The 12,928-nt window shown below is 66.6% G+C and overlaps 4 protein-coding genes across 13 annotated transcripts in view; 3 read left to right on the top strand and 1 right to left on the bottom strand.

Moving 5' to 3' along the window:
• The window catches only part of GABPB2 (GA binding protein transcription factor subunit beta 2), a 39,195-nt gene that overhangs the window by 405 nt on the left and 25,862 nt on the right, over positions 1-12,928 (top strand). The gene's annotated exons all lie outside the window — the stretch shown is intronic.
• Positions 670-6,001, bottom strand: MINDY1 (MINDY lysine 48 deubiquitinase 1). Of its 6 annotated transcripts, none has more exons than XM_075737082.1 (11): positions 5,535-6,001; positions 4,020-4,127; positions 3,165-3,781; positions 2,986-3,043; positions 2,814-2,878; positions 2,515-2,673; positions 2,029-2,131; positions 1,803-1,945; positions 1,536-1,727; positions 1,274-1,420; positions 670-1,121 (listed from the first exon to the last, which is right to left on the bottom strand). In XM_075737082.1, exons 3-11 carry the CDS (start codon positions 3,693-3,695, stop codon positions 1,041-1,043), a joined length of 1,479 nt encoding a protein of 492 aa, XP_075593197.1. In that variant the 5' UTR covers positions 3,696-3,781; positions 4,020-4,127; positions 5,535-6,001; the 3' UTR covers positions 670-1,040. The 6 variants fall into 6 exon arrangements, with proteins under 6 accessions (XP_075593197.1, XP_075593195.1, XP_075593200.1 ...); XM_075737080.1 differs by having other exon boundaries at positions 670-1,141; positions 1,280-1,420; XM_075737085.1 differs by having other exon boundaries at positions 1,536-1,685.
• Positions 6,667-10,639, top strand: PRUNE1 (prune exopolyphosphatase 1). Of its 3 annotated transcripts, XM_075737100.1 has the most exons (9): positions 6,731-6,785; positions 7,599-7,669; positions 8,213-8,317; positions 8,421-8,626; positions 8,857-9,041; positions 9,149-9,307; positions 9,410-9,504; positions 9,588-9,746; positions 9,891-10,639. In XM_075737100.1, exons 3-9 carry the CDS (start codon positions 8,249-8,251, stop codon positions 10,209-10,211), a joined length of 1,194 nt encoding a protein of 397 aa, XP_075593215.1. In that variant the 5' UTR covers positions 6,731-6,785; positions 7,599-7,669; positions 8,213-8,248; the 3' UTR covers positions 10,212-10,639. The 3 variants fall into 3 exon arrangements, with proteins under 3 accessions (XP_075593214.1, XP_075593216.1, XP_075593215.1); XM_075737099.1 differs by lacking the exon at positions 7,599-7,669 and having other exon boundaries at positions 6,667-6,785; XM_075737101.1 differs by lacking the exon at positions 7,599-7,669 and having other exon boundaries at positions 6,691-6,754.
• Positions 10,749-12,906, top strand: BNIPL (BCL2 interacting protein like). Of its 2 annotated transcripts, XM_075737103.1 has the most exons (9): positions 10,749-11,005; positions 11,227-11,312; positions 11,395-11,564; positions 11,655-11,789; positions 11,906-12,008; positions 12,093-12,224; positions 12,327-12,413; positions 12,556-12,654; positions 12,752-12,906. In XM_075737103.1, exons 1-9 carry the CDS (start codon positions 10,814-10,816, stop codon positions 12,792-12,794), a joined length of 1,047 nt encoding a protein of 348 aa, XP_075593218.1. In that variant the 5' UTR covers positions 10,749-10,813; the 3' UTR covers positions 12,795-12,906. The 2 variants fall into 2 exon arrangements, with proteins under 2 accessions (XP_075593218.1, XP_075593217.1); XM_075737102.1 differs by having other exon boundaries at positions 11,395-11,789.

Genomic DNA, 12,928 nt, shown 5'->3' with positions numbered 1-12,928 from the left:
CTCCTCCCCGTACAGCCAGGCACCCCCTGCGCCCAGCCCCGCAGCCCCCCTGCTCAGCCCTGTGCAGCCCGCAGGCACCCCGATGTGCACCCCTGCCCCCCGCACCCCCTTTGCGTGGCCCCTCCAGACACCCCTATGCTGCCCCTGCACCCCCCGCTCCACACGTACCCTACAGACCCCCCCTCACCCCTGCACCCCCCGCTCCACACGCACCCTACAGACCCCCCTCACCCCTGCACCCCCCGCTCCACACGTACCCCTACAGACCCCCCTCACCCCTGCACCCCCCGCTCCACACGCACCCTACAGACCCCTGCACCCCTGCACCCCCCGCTCCACACGTACCCTACAGACCCCCCTACAGACCCCCCTCACCCCCCGCTCCACACGCACCCTACAGACCCCCCCTCGCCCCTGCACCCCCCACTCGGGGGGGCGGGGAGCCCCCTGCCGGCCGCGCCGCGACACTGCACCCCACGGGCCCCCCGAACCCCCGTGTCCGTGGGGTGCGGAGGGTCCCGTCACCCCAACCCCCCCCGAACCCCTGTGTCCGTGGGTGCAGAGGGTCCTGTCACCCCACTCCCCCTCAGTCCCCCCCCCAAACCCCCCCAAACCCACGTGTCCGTGGGGCGTGGATGCCCCCACTGGTGTCAGACGGCCGGACCCCCGTGCGTGGGGACAAGTCCTTTATTTGCCAAGGGCTAAGGCCGCGTGTGGGACACGGGGGTGCGTGTGTGTCCCCCCTCAGACGCGTGTCCCCCCGCGTCTCGGAGCAGGGACCGAGGGGTGGGACCCCCCCGGGTGGGACCCCCCCGTGTTAAGGCCACTGGAAAGATGCGGGTGGTCCCGGCGCTGGGTGAGGAAGGACACCCCCTCGTGCGTGTGCGTGTCCCCCTCCTGTCCCCAGGGACCCCTGAGTGGGGAGTTGGGGGGGGCTCCATGCGCGGGGACCCCGCCACACGCCCCGGCCTGGCCAGATGCCGGGGGGGCCATGGCGGGGATGGGGCAGGGCCCCCCCCGGGTGCCCCCCCCCCAGGGCACTATAGCAGGGTGCAGTCCAAGTCCAGCTTCTGCCGCTGCCTCCGCTCTCCGGCCGGCCAGCCGCCCGGCTGCGCGCGGCCCTGCGGGCACAAGAAGGGGGCTGGGGAGCGGGAGGACCCACGGGGACCCCCCCATCATCCCCGGGGGACACCGCCACCCCCCTGGCACCGGTGAGAGGGTGAGGAGCACCCACACCCCGCGCTGCGGTCCCAGCAGGGTGCACCCGGGTTACCTGCACTGCGACCTGCTGCTGCTGCCGCTGCTGCCGCTGCTGCTGCTGATACTCCTCCTGCTGCAGCTGGCGAGCGAGTTCCAGGTCACTGAGTGCGGAGGGGTCCTGTCCCTGCTGCTGCTGCAGCGACAGGGCGATCATGTAATCCTGGGGGGGGGGCAGAAGGAGACGGGGCGGGGGGGGCTCAGCACAGCGGGCCCAAACCCTGCAGCATCCCCCGGAGCTGGGACGGGACTCGGGTGTCCCCCGAGTTGTCCCCTACCTGGTCCACTTGTCTCTGCTGGAGTCGGTGGTCCGGGGGGGCTGCGGTAGCGCCCTCCTTGCCCGGAGCGTGGCTGAGATGAAAATCGGTGTCGCAGAAGCAGCTGTCCCCGTCCACGTTGTGGAGGCTCTCCCAGACCACCCTCTCCTCCTGCAGGAAGCCCTGGTCCGTCACCAGCAGGTACAGGTGGCCCTGGGGACAGGGGACAGTGATGGGGGGGGGCATCTGCCGGCTGGAAGGAAGCCGAGACGGGGGCCGGAGCCGCACCTTGTGCTTTATCATGGTGCTGAAGTGGTTGTTGCGGAAGAAGACGCTGAGCTCGCCCTCCCTGACGGCGGCCGTGAGCTCGCAGAGCCCGTGGTAGGTCAGCTGGGAGGCCGTGGACTCCAGGAACTGCTCCGCCACCAGCCCTGGGTGGGGAACGGGGTGGGAGCGTCGAGATCCCCCCCAGGGACCCCGGGCAGCGGGCGGCTGGGCGGCGGGGGGCCGTTACCTTCGCTCACCAGGCTGGAGTCGCTGGCCTGTTTGCAGGTGATGATCTTCTCCACCAGCTGGTTGTAGCTGAGCTTGCCCACGGCTCGCACCACCTCGGGGCTCTGCGGGGAGGGGAAGGGCCGCGGGGGGTGAGCACCGGCTCCGTGGGGACCTGCCCTCCCACCGCTCCATCACCGGGACGTCCGAGAAGCTGAGCTGGTGGCTTCCGCTGCGGGGAAGTACCCATCACGGAAGGGTTTGGGTCGGAAGGGACCTTCAAAGTCACCCCAAGTCACCAGTCCAACCTCCTGCCGTGGGCAGGGACAGCTAGACCAAGTTCAAAGCCCCGTCCGACCCGACCTTGAGCACTTTCAATGATGGAGCATCCACAACTTCTCTGGGCAACCTGTGCCAGGGTCTCACCAGCCCTGGGATCATTCCCTTGCGTCCCTGGACGCAGGCGAGCCGCCGGCCAGGCGGGAGGATGGCCGTGGGGCCGGCTCACCTGGGGGTCCACCAGCCAGCCGTGGTAGAGCGGGACGTTGAGGAGGTCGAAGACGATGCACTCGGGCGTGTACTCAAAGTCCGAGACACCCGTGAACCGCACGTTGACGTCCAGCCCCGTCGAGAGCTTGGGGAGGACCGTCATGGTGTCGTTGATGTTCTGGGGGGGGGGAGAAGCAAGGGGGACTTGCTCAGGGAGCAGGACAGGCACCCCAAGTCTTGCAGCCCAAGGCCACCGGTGCTCCCCAAGACAGGGCGAGCCAATTTTCGGGCTGGGTGACACGCGGCCTCGCTCCTCACCTGCTGGAAGTTGAGCTGCAGCCCCTCCGACGGCTCCTGGGGTTGGGTGGACAAGATGCAATCCCCTGCAAAGCAGCGCGGTCAGCCCCCGGCGAGCCGGTTAACCGCGGCACACCGCCGTGCCGGCAGCAGGGCAGGGCTGCCGGGGTCCCGGGGGTCAGGGGGGGCTCACCCAAATGAGCCATCAGCTCCTCGGCCGTGATCACCTCCTTCTGCGGGGGCAGCTTCACCTGGAAGCACCGAGAGGCTGAGGACCATTCCCCGGCCCCTTCCCCTCGTGATCCAGGGGGAGACGGGCCTGATTCCCCCCTGCCGGCCCCCCCAAACTCCTCCCCACTGCACCCCGCTTGCCTTCCACTGCAAGAGGAGGATGTTCATGATGGCCAGGAGCGGGCAGGGCCCGTTCTCGCTCTGTGTGATGATGGGCGTCCGCTCGCCTTTCCAGGTGATCCACTTCACACAATAAAAATCCGCCTCCGCTTCCTGACTGGGGCTCCGGGCTTGGGGGGGCTCAGCCGGTAACCCCACCACCCCGGCACCCAGCACGGGGGCACCCGGCAGGGACCCCCCACCCTCCACAGGCTGCTTCTCCCGAGCATCTTCCCTTGGACGCTCATCAGTGGGGAGACATGGGGCGCAGCCCGGCTGCCCCACGCCGGGGCTGGAAGGCACGTCCGCCTCCCCGCCGCACGGCACGGCGGCTTGCGTGTCCGGTGCTGGGCTCTCCCGGCTGCCAGCCGGTATTTCTTCCCCACCGACGTCTTTCTCCGGGACCTGGCGCGGCCCTTGGCTGCTGGAAGGGGACGGGATCGTCCCTTCCCGCTCGGGCGGCTGCTCCATGGGAGCAGGCAGCAGCGGGACCCTCACCGTGGCGTCCTGCATCGAGCGGGTCCGGATCAGACCCCTGGGAACACTCCGGATCCGTCCAGGAACGGCCGCATCCCAAACCTCTCCCTTAGACGGTAAAACTTGGGTATTTCAAGAAAAAAAAATATATATATTAGTCCGATTTGTTTACTGGGTATGGCTCGTTTAGCTGAGATTTTTTTCTCCCCCACCCCTTTCCATTCATTTAAATAACGAAAAATAAAACATTGACTGCTCACGCTTCTAAATCCTTGTTAAAAAAAACAAATGCCACGGACACGTGCGGATTTTATCTGCCTCTTGTTTGGACGGAAAGAGGGAAAAAGACCCCAAACCAACCTGGGAGGAATTGAGGGGTTCGATGGAGCCAAAGCAGCTGGGAGGACAGGTCGGAGTCCTGCGCTTCCGCTAAGGTTTTCCTGCAAACTCAGCCCAGCAAAGGTGCTCCTGCGGAGAGATTTGGAAATTTTGGCTTTTAAATAGTCAAGAGAATTGGAAATTCACGAGATTTGGAAAATTTGGCTTTTAAACCCCCCGCAGAGGCAGGAGTGCGGCTGCTCCGCTTCGACTAGGTTCTGCCCTGTCCCTCCGCGGTCCCCACCGCGGCACGGCCACCCACGCCGCCTCGCCGGGAGCTCTCCTGAGCCCCTAATCCCCCTCCCGCCCGCGCAGGCTGCGCTCCGTAAGCGCGGAGCGGACCCTCTCAAAGCCCCCCCCCGTATTCCCAAGGGATGCTCGGAGAGGGATGCAGGTGACAACGGTGATGGAAATGCCCAGGGAGGGTGGAAATTGGGGTGAAAAAGGGTTTTTTTGGGGGGAGGTAAATAAAGTAAGTAATTAAATATTTGCAAGAAATAAATAGCTATAAAGATAAATAGTATTATTAATAACTAAACAAATATTCTTGATAGGTAGGTAAGTAGATAGATGAATTGATATTCTTAATAAATCATGGATAAATAAATAAATAACCTATATAAATAGCATGGAAATAAATAAACAAGTATTCTTGGTAGATAAATAGATATATAGGTAAGTAAATAAATGAGTAGTGTTATTAACTAAACAAACGTTAAACAAATATTTTTGATAGATAAGTAGATGGATAAATAAATACTCTTAAGTAAATAGTCTTGGTGTCCCTGCCCGCAGCAGGGGGGTTGGAACTAGATCTTTAAGGCCCCTTCCAACCCAAACCGTTCTATGATTCTATGAACTCACTAAATAAATACCTACATATATGTTCTTTATAAATGAAATGAAATGAAGTAAAATAAAATATAAAATAAAATGAAATAAAATAATAAAAATAAAATAAAATAAAATAAAATAAAATAAAATAAAATAAAATAAAATAAAACAAAATAATCTTAATTTTTTAGGAAAAGGAATACCCAGATGCCGGTGGTGTGGCTGCGGAGCAGCGGGTGCCGCCACCCCACCTGCTGCCCGGTGCCGAGCCAGACCCACGGCAGCCGCTGCCGCCACACCGGCCGCAGCAGAAGCCGGGTCGGCGTCCGGCGAGGCGCTGGGAGCCGGAAAAACCGGCTGGGGGCAGCGGGCCCAGCCCTGGCCGGCGGGCGTTGGGGTGGGCCGGGGCCAGCGAGGGCTCAGGGGCCGCCCTGCCTCAGTTTCCCCAACCGGCAGCGGGGCTGGTAACAGGACCCCCCCAACCCACCCACCTCCGCTGCCCCCAAAACGCCCCAAACCAACCCCAAACGCCGCCGTCGCTCCCACAACCCCGGCGTCACCCTCGACCCGCGGCACCGCCAGGACAGGGGGGGGTCACCCCCCAACCCCCCCAGTGCCCCCCCGCCACCCGGGAGCCCCCGGTGCCCCCAGCCCCGCTCTTACTTCGCAGCCGCTTCGTGCCGTCGCTCCCCCGCTCCCCTGCTTTTCCTCCTTTTTCCTGCTTTTCACTTCTTTTTCCTTCTTTACTCTTTGTTTTTTCCTTCTTTTTTCCTCTTTTTCTCTTCCTTTCCCCTTCTTTATTCCTCTTTTTTCCTTCCTTTTTCCTCCTATTTTCCTTATTCCTTTTTCCCTTATTCCTTTCCCTTCTTTTCCCCTCCTTTTCCCTCCCTTTTTTCCTTCTTTATCCCTCGTTTTTCCCTCTCTTCCCCTTCCTTTCCCCCTCTTTAATCCCCTTTCCCCCTTCCTTTTCCCTTCCGTATTCCTCCCTTTCCCCTTCTTCTTTCCCTCTCCCTTTTCCTTTCTTTTTTTTTTTATTTTTCCCCCCCTTTCTTCCCCCCTGTTTCCCCTCTCCCCACCGCGCAGAGGCCTGCTCTCCGCCGCCGAGCCTCACGCTCCGGCTCTCTGCCGGGAAGGCGGATTTACAGCCGGGTGAGGAGGAGGAGGAGGAGGAGGAAGAGGACGGGCAGGAGGGGTGGGGAGAGCAGGCAGCTGCCTGCACCGCCAACACCCCACACCGTCACCGGTTCCCTCCGGCGCACTGAGGCGTCGGGGCGAGCCGCCGGCTTCCCCGGGCGAGGCCTGGCTACCGGCCTGGCTACCGGTCTGGCTACCGATCTGGCTACCCATCGGTGACACCACAAATCACCAATTTCCCACTTTTTTCCTCATTTTTGAGGCCTTGGCATTTGGGCGGGAGCGGGGGGGGGAGCTGTGTGTGTTTGGGGGGCGATGGGTGACCCCTTCACCCGCTGACGGGCCTACGGCTCGCACGACGGTAACGAGCCGCGGTGGCTCAGCCGGGCCAGGGGTTACTGGTCACCGGTAACTAGTCACCAGTCAGGGCTTACTGGCCGCGATGGGGCAACGCCACTCCGGGGGGTGATAAAAAAAGAGGGGGGGGGGTGCTTGAGGGGAGGGGGGGGTCGCCCCCCCCACAGCCCCTCCCGCGCGCGTTGCCGGGAAGGGGGCGGGGCAGCGGCGGGGGGCCACGCCCCCCGCCGCTGCCCCGCCCCCTTCCCGGCAACGCGCGCGGGAGGCCACGCCCCCCAAAAAAGGGTTGACAGCGGGGGGGGGGTGGCGAACTGGGTCCGTACTGGGCTGTACTGGGCTATACTGGGCGGGGTCGGGAGGGTTGGGGCGCGGATCGGCGCCGCTATGGAACGGTTCGTGGAGGGGAACAGGGCGGCTTTGCAGGTAGCGGGGCTCGGGGGGGGGGGGGGGTTGAGGGGGGGGAGTGGGGTGCCCTGGGGTTTGGGGTGCAGCTGGACAGGGTGCGTGGGGAGTGGGTGCTCAGGGAACTGGGTTGTGGGGGGAAATGGGTGTTCAGGGGAGTGGGGTGCGCGGGGATCGGGTGCCCGTGGGTGCAGGGGGGGGGAGTGGGGTGCGTGGGGAATGGGTGCCGTGGGGCTTGGGGCGCAGAGGACTTGGGGTGCGTGGGGACTGGGTGCTCAGGGAACTGGGTTGTGGGGGGAGATGGGTGCGAGGGGGATTGGGGTGCGAGGGGGGAGCAAGGTGCCCAGGGACTGGGGTGCCCAGAGGAGGGGGGTGCGGGGGGAGATGGGTGCTCAGGGAACTGGGGTGCAGGGGGAGGTGGGTGCTCAGGAGATTGGGGTGCAAGGAGGGAGCAGGGTGTCCAGGGACTGGGTGCCCAGGGAACTGGGGTGCAGGGGGCTTGGCACGCAGGGAGCTTGGGGTGCAGCGGGAAGCAGGGTGCAGCAGGACTGGGTGCCCAGGAAAGCGGGGTGCAGGGGGGGGAGCAGGGTGCACAGAGGATCAAGACCCCCGAGTGGGGTGCACCCATCTCCCCTGGAGAGAGGGGACCGGGGCGGCACCACCGCACTGGGGACACCCCAAACCGTATCCACGGCCGGGGGCTCCCCAGCACCCCCCACCCCACCCCTGCAGCCCCGGCCCCGGTCTCGCAGCGCGCGGGTCCCCCGACCTGCCGGGGGTCAGTGCCGCAGGCGGCTCCCGGTTGTTTACGTCCTCGGCTTACACCGAATAAAGGAGCGAATCTGGGTTATGGCGTGAAATAATTGTCACCGAAAAAGGGCCCGGAGCCAGGGCGGCTGCCTCGAGTGAGACAGGACGGGCGCCAGCACCCGGGGACGGGGGATCGCTGGGGTGACGTGGGTGACATTCTTTTTGTTGCTGCTGCGGGCAAGAAAAAAAGGGGTGAAATGTGGGGGGTTTTTTTGGGGGGGGGCAGCCAGCCCCAAACTGCCTCCGCGGGCTCGCTGCCTCCCACCCTCTCTGGAAAAACCGCTTTGATCTGGAGTTAAAAAGGCTCCCAGGGCTGCGGCGGCGTCCCCCGGGCGGGAAGGTCCCCGTCCCCGCCGGCACGGTCGCTCGTGGCCGAGCTGGGTTTTCCCTTTCCACGTCCCAAAACCGTGAGGTTCTCGTGCCAGAAACGGACCCCGGGCCTCGTCCCAAGGGTGCCGGGTCGGTCGGCGCTTCGGGAATGCCAGGACCCCGTCCGGTAGCGGCTGGGAGATGGGTGACGTCCGTGAGGAGCGGCTCCGGGGACGCCGGCGGCGAAGGGGAAGGGGCTGGCCCGGGGCGGGGGGCTGCAGAGGACGGGGCCGTGTCACTGCCACACCTGACGCCTCCCGCCCCGGCAGGACCATGTCCGGCGTCACCGGGAGATCCACGTGGTGATGGGCAACGAGGCCTGCGACCTGGACTCCGCCGTCTCGGCCCTGGCCCTGGCTTATTTCCTGGCGAAGGTGAGACTCGCTCGCTGGCTCGGGGGGACGAACGGTGGCTCGGAGTGGGGGGGGACACACACGCCTCACCGGGTGTCACCCCCCCCCCCACGCCCCGCCGCAGACCACCCCGGCTCCCACAGCCGCCTTCATCCCGGTGCTGAACATCCCTCGCTCCGACTTCGCCCTCCGGACGGAGACGACGTTCCTGCTGCGGGAGCAGGGCATCCCCGCCGCCTCCCTCGTCTTCCGGGATGAGATCGACCTGGGGGGGCTGCACCGCGCCGGGCTGCTCTCCCTGACGCTGGTCGATCACCACGTCCTGCCCGGGTGAGCCGGGGCTGGGGGGGGGACACACGGACACACCGACACGCGACGCGGGGACGACCACCCACGCGAAGTCTCACTTTTTCCTCGCTTGATTTTGGCGCCGGGGGGTGAAATCTTTCCCTTTCTGGGGTGTTTTTAGGGCAGGAGGAGAGGAATTAAAGGGGGTGACGTGTCGTGGCCGCGCCCCAGGGCCGTGCCGGGGGTCTCACCCTCCCCGTCTCGCCCACCAGCGCCGACGCAGCCCTGGAAGAGGCCGTGGTGGAGGTCCTCGACCACCGGCCGTTGGAAGGGGACCGAGCCCCCGGCTGCCGGGTGACAGCGGAGCCGGTGGGTTCCTGCGCCACGCTGGTGACGGAGCGGATTGCCCAAGGGCCCCCAGGCGTGCTGGACAGACTCACGGCCACGCTGCTGCACGGTGAGGACGGGCAGCCTTCACCGAGCCCCGTCCGAGGGGGACAGTGACGACTGATGGCCCCCGGTTGTGTCGTCGTGTCGTGTGTGTGTGTCCGTGTCCCCCTCCAGGCACCATCGTCCTGGACTGCGTCAACCTGAGCCCGGCGGCCGGCAAGGTGACGCCCAGGGACGTGGCGTGTGTCTCCCTGCTCGAGGCGAGGTTCCCCGAGCTGCCGGCCCGCGACGCCATCTTCCGAGCCCTGCAAGCGGCCAAGTTCGACGTCTCAGGTCCGGCGGTGGTGTCCGGGGTCTCGCTGGGACGGACCCCTCCTCTCCTCGGGGACGAGGACGAGTCCCCGGGGCTCACGCTCGGCCCCTCTCGCCTCCCAGGGCTGACGACGGAGCAGATGCTGCGGAAGGACCTCAAAGTCCTCTCTGGTGATGAGCTGGTCCTCGCCGTCAGCACCATCTACGTGGACCTGGAGGTGAGGCTCAGCGGGGGGGAAACTGAGGCAGGGGGTGGCACGGTGGGGACAGCACGGTGACGCCGGCGTCTTTCCCCCTCCAGACCTTCCTGCGCCGGCCCGGCTTGCTGCAGGACCTGGATGCTTTCTGCAAAGCTCGGGGCTACGCGGGGCTGGTGGCCATGACGATCTCTTTTAACGAGCAGAACGAACCTTCCCGGCAGCTCGCGGTCTACAGCCAGCGAGAGACCCTCCGGAGCGCGGTGAGTGGCGGGGCTGGGCCCCCCCGCACCCCCCGAACCCTCGGCACGGATGGGGGGGGGGGGCTGGGGTGGTTCTCAGCTGCAGCGCCCTGAAACCCACCCCCCCACCCCGATTTTGGGGGTGCTGGGGGGGGTCCCTTGCAGGTGTGCCGGGCGCTGGAGGAGGTGACGGCGCCGTCCCTGCACCTCCAGCCCCTGCCGAGCCCCTGGTCCTGCCTGAGCGCCTACGCCCAGGGCAACGCTTTGGCATCGCGGAAGAAGGTCCTGCCCGTCCTGCGGGCAGCCCTGGGGGGGCCGGGCGCTGCCGGGGGGTCGGAGGAGGAGGTGGTCCCGCCGCCCACCCCGATGAACAGCCTGGTGGAGGAATGTCCGCTGGCGCAGGCCGTGCCCCCCCTCTGCCCCCAGGATGTCCTGGAGCGGGTCAGCCGCATCGCCGCCGGGCAGCCCCCCGGCTCCCCGAAATGAGAGCGGCCACCCGGCGGCTTTGGGGGGGGGGCTGCGCGAGGAGGTGGGGTCCACCTGGCAGGGTGCCTGGGCACGGGGCGGGGTGCGCGGCCGCCTTCGTTAGGGCTCGGCCGCCTTCGTTAGGGCTCGGCTCGCTGCTGGAGCTGGGTCCTCGTCGCCACGTGCCCCCCCGACGGGCTCCCACCGCGCCGACGGCCCCGCTGGGGTTTGGTGCCCAGGGTGGGGTTTTGGGGACCCCCGTGGGCAGGGGGGGGCCGGGGCAGCACTCGCACCCCCTTAACGAAGGCGCTGGGGGGGGGTTAATGAGTTCTTGCCATTCTTCCTCCCTTGGGGGGCTGCGGGGGGCCCCTGATGGCGGGTCCGGATGCGCTGCCAGCCCGGGACTGTCACCCGTGTGCTCTGAGGATTAAATTTCCCTTTTTCTTCCACTTTTGGCTCTCGGCTCTTCTTCCACGACGGGTCCGGCGCTGCCCCGCGAGGCCCCCGCCCTCCCCACGGCCATCGCAGGGGGCGAACCCCCTCTTTTCCTGGGATGCAAACCCCCTGCCAATGCCCCCCCCACCCCCTCCGGGTCAGAGGAGCGTTTCGGGGGCCCGTAGCGTATGGGGGGGGTGGGCGCTTTGCAGCCGAACCCCCAAATCTGGCCCAGCCGGGAGGAAACCGGTTGTGCCGCGATGAGCCGTGGCCTCTGCCGGCTGCGAATGCGGCCAAACCAGTTTGGAGGAGCCACCAGTGCCGTCACCAGAGCCCGTCGCCGGTGGGGAGCCACGGGCCGAGAGAGGCTCCCCGGAGAGGTGAGCGGCCCCGGTGCCGAGACTCTCTGAGGCCTCGTAGAGGGTTGAGCGGGACCATCGGCCGGGCACAGCCAGTTGGCATCCGCTTTCGGTTTGGAAATGGGGCGGGAAAGGTGGGAAATGGGGGTGGTTTGGTGTGGAGCCGCTGGGGGATGTGAGAGCTCCCCGGGGGGAGGGGGGGGGGCTGGTCCCCGAACTGGGGCTGGCGTCTCTCTCTGCAGGCGACGGTGACAAGGATGGCCGCGGTGACGGCCGCCGGTGATGGCCTGGACCTGAGCGAGGAGTGGCAGGACGAGGACTTCCCCCGGTAAGAGGGCGATGGGAGCGGCACCCCCAAACCCACCGCCCATCCCGGGGTCCCGCTGACCCCCCCCCCCCGTCCCTGCCAGGCCCCTGCCGGAGGGGTGCCCGGGGGCTGGGGGTGCCCCGCGGCGCATGCGGAGGCGGCTGCCAGCGCCGGAGCGGACCGAGAGTGCCGAGCGCTCGCCCGACACCAGCATCGACATCGACCTGGATGCGCTGGAGACGCCCTCGGGCAGCGACGGCTTCGAGTGGGAGGGTGAGACCCGGGCCGGGTGGGGGCATGGGGTGGGGGGGACCCCAGGGTCATCTCCCCGGCCCCGGTGCCGTGCTAACCGGCTGCCCGCAGAGGAGCTGCCACACGCCTGGGGCTTCGCCGAGGGGGCTGGCAGCCGGCGGGCACCGGGCACGGAGGACGAGCGGCCGGAGGAGAGCGTGGACCTGAGCGCGGTGGAGCCCTACAGCCGGGTCCTCTCCCACGGGGGTAACGCGGGGACGGGTGCCCGGGGTGGGACTCCTGGGTCCCCTTCCCGAGCCCACGGGGGCTGGAGGCGGGGGGGGACGCCAGGCACTGGCCGTGCCACCCTCCTCTCCGGCCAGGATACCACGGTGAGGGTTTCGGTGCCATCCTGCTCTTCGCTGCCTGCCACCTCCCGGACAGCAGCATCCCCCGGTACAGCTACGTGATGGAGAACCTGCTCCGGTGGGTCCCGGGGGGAGCCGGGATCCTTCCCACGCGCCCCGTGCCTCGGTTTCCCCAAGCTGACTGGCTGCGCCGTCCCTCCAGGTACATCGTGGGCACCCTGGAGAGGACGGTGGCCGACCGCTACGTCCTGGTGTGCCTGAGCGGGGCGGCAGCGTGGGGGCAGATCCCCTCCTTCGGCTGGCTGAAACGGTGCTACCAGGCTATGGATCGGCGGTGAGCGTGCGAGGGCTCCCGGGGAGCGTGCCGGGACGGGGCGGGGTGGCAGCGAGCGTGCCGGGCTGGCGGCGAGCCCTGGAGCATCCCGGTCCTTCCCAGGCTCCGGAAGAGCCTCCAGGCTGTGATCATCGTCCACCCCACCTGGTACATCAAGGCGCTCGTGACGCTCTCCCGGCCCTTTCTCAGGTAGGGTTGCTTGCACCCGCGTGTGCGAGGCCTCGCACGGGGACGTTTTCCTCCTCCCTGGGGCTTCCCGTGCCACCTCCTGGTGAACGGGTCCCGTCGCACGAGGGTGTAACGAGCTGGGCCCCCCCCCCGTCTCCCCCAGCCCCACCTTCAGCAGCAAGGTCCGGTTCGCCCCCAGCCTGCGGGAGCTCTCCCGGCTCATCCCCTTGGAGCCGGCGCACGTCCCCGAGCCCGTCCGGCGGTGAGTCCCCTCCGCAGGGCCGGGGTTTGGGGGGGTGTTTGGGGAGGGAGGGGGGTGTCACGCGGTGCCGGCCACGGCTGCTTTTCTCTCCCCGCAGGCTGGAACCGAGCTGGGATGGCAGCCGGGACGTGACGCGGTGACGGGGACGCACGGGGACAAGCGGTGGCATCAGGGGCTCGGTCCCACGGGTGAATAAAGGACGTGGCCGGGAGCACATGTGGGGGGGTCTCGGCTTTTCCTGGCAAATTTGGCAGCCCCGGTGGCAGAGGAGCCC

Source organism: Balearica regulorum, chromosome 28 (assembly GCF_011004875.1).
Source record: "Balearica regulorum gibbericeps isolate bBalReg1 chromosome 28, bBalReg1.pri, whole genome shotgun sequence".
Lineage (NCBI taxonomy): Eukaryota > Metazoa > Chordata > Aves > Gruiformes > Gruidae > Balearica > Balearica regulorum.
This window is presented reverse-complemented; position numbering and strand designations above follow the sequence as displayed.

Coding starts and splice junctions, on each gene's coding strand:
- MINDY1 (XM_075737080.1), bottom strand. CDS start 3,695: ATGCAGGACGCCACGGTGAGGGTCCCGCTGCTGCCTGCTCCCATGGAG. Junction 2,879..2,985: donor GGAGCTGATGGCTCATTTGG/GTGAGCCCCCCC, acceptor GCTGCTTTGCAG/GGGATTGCATCTTGTCCACC. Junction 2,132..2,514: donor GCTGGCTGGTGGACCCCCAG/GTGAGCCGGCCC, acceptor CCCTCCCCGCAG/AGCCCCGAGGTGGTGCGAGC.
- PRUNE1 (XM_075737099.1), top strand. CDS start 6,747: ATGGAACGGTTCGTGGAGGGGAACAGGGCGGCTTTGCAG. Junction 9,308..9,409: donor GGCCAAGTTCGACGTCTCAG/GTCCGGCGGTGG, acceptor CTCGCCTCCCAG/GGCTGACGACGGAGCAGATG. Junction 9,505..9,587: donor CCATCTACGTGGACCTGGAG/GTGAGGCTCAGC, acceptor TTCCCCCTCCAG/ACCTTCCTGCGCCGGCCCGG.
- BNIPL (XM_075737102.1), top strand. CDS start 10,814: ATGGGGGGGGTGGGCGCTTTGCAGCCGAACCCCCAAATCTGGCCCAGC. Junction 11,006..11,226: donor GAGAGAGGCTCCCCGGAGAG/GTGAGCGGCCCC, acceptor CTCTCTCTGCAG/GCGACGGTGACAAGGATGGC. Junction 12,655..12,751: donor GTCCCCGAGCCCGTCCGGCG/GTGAGTCCCCTC, acceptor CTCTCCCCGCAG/GCTGGAACCGAGCTGGGATG.